This window comes from Trachypithecus francoisi, unplaced genomic scaffold, assembly GCF_009764315.1.
Source record: "Trachypithecus francoisi isolate TF-2019V2 unplaced genomic scaffold, Tfra_2.0 Lachesis_group11, whole genome shotgun sequence".
NCBI lineage: Eukaryota > Metazoa > Chordata > Mammalia > Primates > Cercopithecidae > Trachypithecus > Trachypithecus francoisi.
In genome coordinates, this window is record NW_022681456.1 from 85,258,961 (window position 1) to 85,267,093 (window position 8,133).

General features: G+C 49.7%; 1 protein-coding gene across 1 annotated transcript; it reads left to right on the forward strand.

Annotated features, from left to right (window-relative positions):
• Positions 1 to 4,108: 4,108 nt before the first annotated feature.
• LOC117090175 (tubulin alpha-1B chain) lies at positions 4,109 to 7,848 on the forward strand. Its single transcript, XM_033222211.1, has 4 exons — positions 4,109 to 4,341; positions 5,911 to 6,133; positions 6,248 to 6,396; positions 6,692 to 7,848. Exons 1-4 carry the CDS (start codon positions 4,339 to 4,341, stop codon positions 7,670 to 7,672), a joined length of 1,356 nt encoding a protein of 451 aa, XP_033078102.1. The 5' UTR covers positions 4,109 to 4,338; the 3' UTR covers positions 7,673 to 7,848.
• The last annotated feature ends 285 nt before the right edge of the window (positions 7,849 to 8,133 follow it).

Sequence of the window (8,133 nt, forward strand, 5' to 3'; positions counted from 1 at the left end):
AGGCAGGAGAAACCCCGTCTCTACTAAAAAATACAAAGGCGGGGCACGGTGACTCATGCCTGTAAACCCAGCCCTTTGGGAGCCCAAGGTGGGCGGATCACCTGAGGTCAGGAGTTCAAGACCAGCCTGACCAACATGGAGAAAGCCTGTCTCTACTAAACATACAAAATTAGCTGGGCGAGGTGGTGCATGTCTGTAATCCCAGCTACTCAGGAGGCTGAGGCGGGAGAATCGCTTGAACTTGGGAGGCAGAGGTTGTGGTGAGCTGAAATCGTGCCATTGTACTCCAGCCTGGGCAACAAGAGTGAAACTCTCTCTCAAAAAAAAAAAAAAAAAAAAATCCTCAGAACATCATGGACCTCCCGTGGCTCCCTAGAAACCAACTGCAAATTCTTTTTTTTTTTTTAATTTTTTTTTGAGATAGAGTCTCACTCTGTCTTACAGGCTGGAGTGCAGTGGCGTGATCTCGGCTCACTGCAACCTCTGCCTCCCAGGTTCAAGAGATTCTCCTGCCTCAGCCTCCGTAATAGCTGGGACTACAGGTGTGTGCCGCCATGCCCAGCTAATTTTTTGTATTTTTAGTAGAGATGGGGTTTCACGGTGTTAGCCAGGGTGGTGTGCAGTGGCCTGATCTGGGCTCACTGCAAGCTCCGCTTCCCGGGTTCACTCCATTCTCCTGCCTCAGCCTCCTGAGTAGCTGGGACTATAGGCGCCCGCCACCACGTCCAGCTAATTTTTTTGTGTTTTTAGTAGAGACAGGGTTTCGCTGTGTTAGCCAGGATGGCCTCGATCTCCTGACCTTGTGATTCGCCTGCCTCAGCCTCCCAGAGTATTGGGATTACAGGCATGAGTCACCGCGCCCAGCCACCAACTGTAAATTCTTAGGAGAGAATCCTGTCCCAAAGATCAATGTCCACTGTCAGCAGGAAGAAGTTACAAAAAATGACCTTCACCCTTCATCTCCCCTTAAGATTAGAGAAGTAGAGGAGAAGAGTAGAGGAGGTGTTATGTTAGGGAAACAGGAACATAAGAGCTAGGGTAACACGGCCAGGCACGGTGGCTCACAACTTTAATTCCAGCACTTTGGGAGGCCGAGACGGGCGGATCACCTGAGGTCAGGAGTTCGAGACTGGTCTGGCTAACATTGTGAAATCCTTTCTCTACTAAAAATACAAAAATAATCTGGGCGTTGTGGCAGGTGCCTATAATGTCTGCTACTTGGGAGGCTGAGACAGAAAAATCGCTTGAACCCGGGAGGCGGAGGTTGCCGTGCGCCGAGATTGCGCCATTGCACTTCCACCTGGGCGACAAAAACAAAACTCTGTCTCAAAAAAAAAAAAAAAAAGGGCAGCCAGGCGCGGTGGCTCAAGCCTGTAATCCCAGCACTTTGGGAGGCCGAGACGGGCGGATCACGAGGTCAGGAGATCGAGACCATCCTGGCTAACACGGTGAAACACCGTCTCTACTAAAAATACAAAAACTAGCCGGGCGAGGTGGCGGGTGCCTGTAGTCCCAGCTACTCGGGAGGCTGAGGCAGGAGAATGGCGTAAACCCGGGAGGCGGAGCTTGCAGTGAGCTGAGATCTGGCCACTGCACTCCAGTCCGGGCGACAGTGCGAGACTCCACCTCAAAAAAAAAAAAAAAAGGGCCAGGGTAACGCAATTTCAAAATCAATTCCAAATTTAAACTAGCAAAGCATACTCCTTACCAGATACCACCCGTGGTCATAAGATGTTTATAGCTAAGGAAGCAGTTTAATAATGCCAGCAAGGGACCAGGCGCGGTGGCTCATGCCCATAATCCCAGCACGTTGAGAGGCCGAGACGGGTGGATCACGAGGTCAAGAGATCCAGACCATCTTGGCTAACAAGGCAAAACCCCGTCTCTACTAAAAATACAAAAAATTAGCCGGGCGTGGTAGCAGGTGCCTGTAGTCCCAGCTATTAGGGAGGCTGAGGCAGGAGAATGGCGTGAACCTGGGAGGCGGAGTTCACAGTGTGCCACTGCACTCCACCTTGGGTGACAAAGCAAGACTCTATCTCAACAACAACAACAACAAAAAAGCTGGCAAGGACAAACTCCTACCACAACAAAATGCTCAGATGTCCCAATATCACATAACAATTCCCCTCCCCAACTTTTTTTTTTTTTTGGAGATGGAGTTTCGGTCAAAAAAATAAAATGAAATAAAAAGAAGTTCTCTTTTAGTTTGATTACTCTGTGAAACCTGAGGTATAATCAAGACCTAAAAAAAATAAAATAAAATAAAGGCCCTCAAATACTTCCTCATTTACAACAGGAGAATATACAGATAAAAGCTAATAGTTATAGGAAGGCATCTGGGGAGACATATAGGCCCCTGGGAGGAAATCCCTGAAGTGGCGGCTCTGATAATCTGCAGAGAGCTAGAAGGGAGGTTCTCCCCTCCCCCATAAAAATCTATCCCAAGACCATAAACTACATAGCTAATCCTTGGAAATACATAAAGTGGTTAGGGTTAAAGGGTGGCTTCAAAATGGTTCTAGCAGAAACCTATTGCGGTTACTAAACTATTCAAATTTTTTACCCAGAGATAGCTTTTCTGGATAAAATAGCTTTATCCAGAGCCGACAGCAAAATGGAGTTCAGCAGGGTGGTTCCCTAACATTCATTCTTCCCGTTAAAGCAAGCTAATGATTTTCAGATTCATTTTAAGAATAAGAGTGGGGGTGGTCCTATGACAGTGGGTTATCAGAACTTATTAATATTAGTGTCACTAAAATTGGTATACCATCCCTCACTGCTAAAATTGACAGGCTTAATTTTTTTTTTTTAAGAATAAGAAGAGGGACAAAACAAGTGAGAACAATATTCAAATATATTCCTGCCTCCTCTACCCAGTTGGAAAAATGTGTGCAAATTTGGATTTTGACTCAAATGCCTTTAACAAGACTACCAAAACTATCAGAAATAAACAAGGTCAGGTTCAGATGGGTGGAGACACACATATATAGACATACACATATATAACTCCTTACAACATACACATTAACCACATAAATTTGCTATTTGTCTGAAATTCGGTGCGAAGGATGAAGGCTGCACCAAATTTTAATAGGCTAATAACTGAATATGAACTATGAATTTTTAGTGTTTTAGGTTTAACCTTTTTGTTCCTCATATACTGGGCAGATATTCTGAATAGTAACATCAATATGTTTCGGCTAGGACCATTTTAAAGCCACATTTTAAACCTAACCACCTTCTGCATTTCCAAGGATTAGCAATGTGGTTTATCGTCTTGAAATAGATTTTCCAGGGGCGGGGCGGAGGGAGACCTAGTCTACTCCTATAATGTGGGCCTCCAAGCACTAAGCTATAACCAATTGATGTATCTTGACACAAGGCCAAGCAGTCTTACTTACAAAACTCTTAAGGTGCACAAGGAATCCCTACTTCCTAACATCCTTCAGTGTCAATTTATTTCCTCCCTATCCAAGTCTTTCCTCACTTCAACTCAGCTACCACCTCTGAAATGTGTTTTTAAATCTCCTTTTCAAAAAGCCCCTAGGACTGTTCCATAAAATTGATGGCTTAGATCTAAAATTGGGGCCTACTTTGCCCTTTTAACAGCTTCAATGTTAAACGCTTGGGCACTCTTCGAATGACTGAATATCTATCTGCTTTCAGCATTTGGTACTCCTACTTTAGAGAACAAGTCATTACAGTAAACCATGTACACCTATACGGTTTTCTAAAGCGTTTTTCACATTATCAGGTAAGTACAGAATGCACTGCCTTAAAAGGAACTGCGAAAATAAAAAGGCAAAACTCACTGACAAACTGTCGCAACACGAAATTAATCAGCTGAGCTATCCGAACCACAACTTTCTGCATTTCACGGTGCTTCGTCTTTCAAATTGTATGGCTCTCTCAAGTCCTAGGCTTCCTCCGAATTAAGGCAAGCTCGTCACCCATTCCCTGGTCCGTGTCTTTCCGACTCGCGCCCGCCCCTCGCCAGGCCCTCGCAGCCATGCGCCGCACACTGCAGCACTGGCGCGCGCGGCCCGCAGGCGTGGCGGACCCCGCCCCGCGGCCGCGCGAAGGGAGGGGGCTCGGGGCCCGGAGCCCGCCTCTGCGGCGGCCAGGCAGGGCGCCGAGTGGGCGCACGGGGCCGGAGGAGGGGCCCGCGGCCGCGACACCGCCTGTGCCCGCCCCCCCTCCGCAGCCGCTACTTAAGAGGCTCCAGCCCCAGCCCCGCCCCAGTGCGTTACTTACCTCGACTCTTAGCTTGTCGGGGACGGTAACCGGGACCCGGTGTCTGCTCCTGCCGCCTTCGCCTCCTAATCCCTAGCCACTATGGTGAGTGAGCCGCGCGGCTCCCGGCTGCTTTCAGGGAAGCAGGGAAAAGCGAGCCGGCGGGGCGCGGGGGCCCTGTATACAGCCGGGGAGGTCTGGTTCCAGAGCCGTCCGTTTGGAGGGCAGAAAACAAGGCGAGAGGCCAGGGCGGGAGTAGTGAGACCTCGGTGTGTGTAAATAGCTGGGGCCTGGAAAGGTCGAGGGGCGCCAGGATTTCTTATCGGACTCTGGAAGGGATGAGGGGGCTCCGGGTGCCTTCCGCCGTATCCGGAGCTCTTTTTCAGCGCCTAACTCTGTACTGGGAGCGGTCCCTCGAGTCCCTGCAGTCCTTTCCAGCGCATGCCCTTCCCCCGCTTTGGGTGGACGCGCGCGCGCGGACTCTAACATCTTCCAGCCTTCACTTCCTCTTGAGCGCGAAAAGCGGGGGTGGGAAGCAGCTGGAGACAAAAGCGCGCACGCGCGACCGTTACCTTCACGCCGTTCCTGGGCGGGAAACCGCCACTGCAGTCTACGCATGCGCTCTGGGTCGCGGAGAGACTAGGACTACAGGGCGTGTCTCCTGTTAACCTGAGTTTTCTTTTTTTAATGAAAGCAATAAGAGGAATGTGGGGAAGGGCCCTGTCAGTGTACCGCTATACACCAGTGAATTAGGACAGTTCGACCACAACAGTCTGTAGTGGCCACCTGTCTCTCTGCTGCGTTAGGAATTCAGGGGAGCAGGTGGTGGCAGTGAGGGATTTTGAGGAAACGGAAATCGGATCTTGACCCAGATCTGGGCCGCCGATAATCCCCAACTGCGCTCATACTGCTGTGGAGGTGTTAGGCCCAGCCCGATGCCGGCGGGCAAGGGAGGATGGGCGGCCTGGGCAGCGCCTTTGCAGACGTGGCCATTTCGTGCCTCTGCAGCGCCGCCGGGGGGCGCGAGAGCGCGCGCCCTGAATTGCGCGTTCATCCAGTGCCGCAGAGCCCCGCCCGTTGTCCCTGCGGACAGACATTTCTTCTGCACTGGTCTGGCCACGTGCTTCCTGTGCTAGGAGCTGCCCGGAAATGTGGCCACCTAGTCTAAAGTGGTATTCTGGGGCCTGAGCGCTGGGTGGATGCCCACCTTCCTGTCTTGGTCCTCCAAAGGAGGAAGCTGTGACTGAGCTGTATTGGTCTGGAAGGAGGCCTTTCCAGTTTAGGATGGGAAGGTAACAGTCATTAAAAGCAATGTAGACGATAAGCTGTTTTCAGAAGAGTAGTACGTCTTATGTCGCTTAAAAAAAGGAAATTTGTTTTAAGATTACGTGAGTAGCCTAGGTAACACAGCCAGACCTCATCTCCACAAAAAAAGATGAAAAAATTAGCCAGGCGTAGTGGCCTGTGCCTGTGGTCCTAGCTGCTCCAAAGGCTGGGGTAGGGGGATGACTCAAGCCCAGGAGGTTTAGGCTGCCGTGAGCCTAGACGGCATCACTGCACTCAAGCCTGGGTGACAGACCTTATCTCTAAAAAAATAAAGATTGCATGAATATTTTGCTCCACCTGACAGTCACCAGTAGATTAAATTGTGATATCTTTTTTTCCTTCCCACAGCGTGAGTGCATCTCCATCCACGTTGGCCAGGCTGGTGTCCAGATTGGCAATGCCTGCTGGGAGCTCTACTGCCTGGAACACGGCATCCAGCCCGATGGCCAGATGCCGAGTGACAAGACCATTGGGGGAGGAGATGACTCCTTCAACACCTTCTTCAGTGAGACGGGCGCTGGCAAGCATGTGCCCCGGGCAGTGTTTGTAGACTTGGAACCCACGGTCATTGGTGAGTTGACCTCAGTAACCGAAGTGAGATCCCAGGATGCTGGGACAGGAGGTCTGTCCTGGGGGCTCCGCTGGTCACTCACCCACTCCCTGTGTCCTTCTCTCCCTCCTCCAGATGAAGTTCGCACTGGCACCTACCGCCAGCTCTTCCACCCTGAGCAGCTCATCACAGGCAAGGAAGATGCTGCCAATAACTATGCCCGAGGGCACTACACCATTGGCAAGGAGATCATTGACCTTGTGTTGGACCGAATTCGCAAGCTGGTAAGCACAATATATAAATACGCATTTAATGCGGCGAGATGGTTCCAGTGCAAGTTGGGTGGAGTGACTGATGTCATTCTTTAGCACCTACCAAAATGTGGAATAGACTGCTTACTATGTTCATTGGTTCTAAATCAGATAGTCCCCTAGGTTATGGACAGTTTGTGGATATGTTTGTTTTCCCATTTCCTTATGCTTATGTCAATGAGATGGTTCTTAATCTAAGAAGTTTAAATAGAAATTCTAAGAGAATGTGTCTTGGCATTAAAATATTAATTTTTTTATTTCCCTACAGGCTGACCAGTGCACCGGTCTTCAGGGCTTCTTGGTTTTCCACAGCTTTGGTGGGGGAACTGGTTCTGGGTTCACCTCCCTGCTCATGGAACGTCTCTCAGTTGATTATGGCAAGAAGTCCAAGCTGGAGTTCTCCATTTACCCAGCACCCCAGGTTTCCACAGCTGTAGTTGAGCCCTACAACTCCATCCTCACCACCCACACCACCCTGGAGCACTCTGATTGTGCCTTCATGGTAGACAATGAGGCCATCTATGACATCTGTCGTAGAAACCTCGATATCGAGCGCCCAACCTACACTAACCTTAACCGCCTTATTAGCCAGATTGTGTCCTCCATCACTGCTTCCCTGAGATTTGATGGAGCCCTGAATGTTGACCTGACAGAATTCCAGACCAACTTGGTGCCCTACCCCCGCATCCACTTCCCTCTGGCCACATACGCCCCTGTCATCTCTGCTGAGAAAGCCTACCATGAACAGCTTTCTGTAGCAGAGATCACCAATGCTTGCTTTGAGCCAGCCAACCAGATGGTGAAATGTGACCCTCGCCATGGTAAATACATGGCTTGCTGCCTGTTGTACCGTGGTGATGTGGTTCCCAAAGATGTCAATGCTGCCATTGCCACCATCAAGACCAAGCGCAGCATCCAGTTTGTGGATTGGTGCCCCACTGGCTTCAAGGTTGGCATCAACTACCAGCCTCCCACTGTGGTGCCTGGTGGAGACCTGGCCAAGGTTCAGAGAGCTGTGTGCATGCTGAGCAACACTACAGCCATTGCTGAGGCCTGGGCTCGCCTGGACCACAAGTTTGACCTGATGTATGCCAAGCGTGCCTTTGTTCACTGGTATGTGGGTGAGGGGATGGAGGAAGGTGAGTTTTCTGAGGCCCGTGAAGACATGGCTGCCCTTGAGAAGGATTATGAGGAGGTTGGTGTGGATTCTGTTGAAGGAGAGGGTGAGGAAGAAGGAGAGGAATACTAATTACCCATTCCTTTTGGCCCTGCAGCATGTCATGCTCCCAGGATTTCAGCTTCAGCTTAGCTGACAGACATTAAAGCTTTCTGATTAGATTGTTTTCACTTGGTGATCATGTCTTTTCCATGTGTACCTATAATATTTTTCCATCGTGTCTCAAAGTAAAGTCATTAACATCAAAAGCTTTGTTTCCTGTGTTTTCTAAAAGTGTCTTGGTTTTTGGATTCATCTATATTTGGAGTATAGTGTCTGCAATTTGCTGGTGGCGTCAAGGATCCTACTTCCTGTGCAGTCACCCCTAGGGAAAAGGAAGCTCAAGGGACTAGAAAGGCAGAAGCCCTAGATTCTCAGACTAGTTTACCACCTCGTCCCTTGGTGTAGGGGGCGAGAGACTGCTGAAAGTCATTCTCCTAATCTAGAGCTCATTTAGCTCTTCAGAGTATGACTGGGTAGTTACTAATGAGTTA

Excerpts from the sequence above, each read along its gene's own strand:
- LOC117090175 (XM_033222211.1), top strand. Across the intron at positions 6,134-6,247 it reads CTTGGAACCCACGGTCATTG|ATGAAGTTCGCACTGGCACC; the intron begins GTGAGTTGACCT and ends TCCCTCCTCCAG. Across the intron at positions 6,397-6,691 it reads TGGACCGAATTCGCAAGCTG|GCTGACCAGTGCACCGGTCT; the intron begins GTAAGCACAATA and ends ATTTCCCTACAG.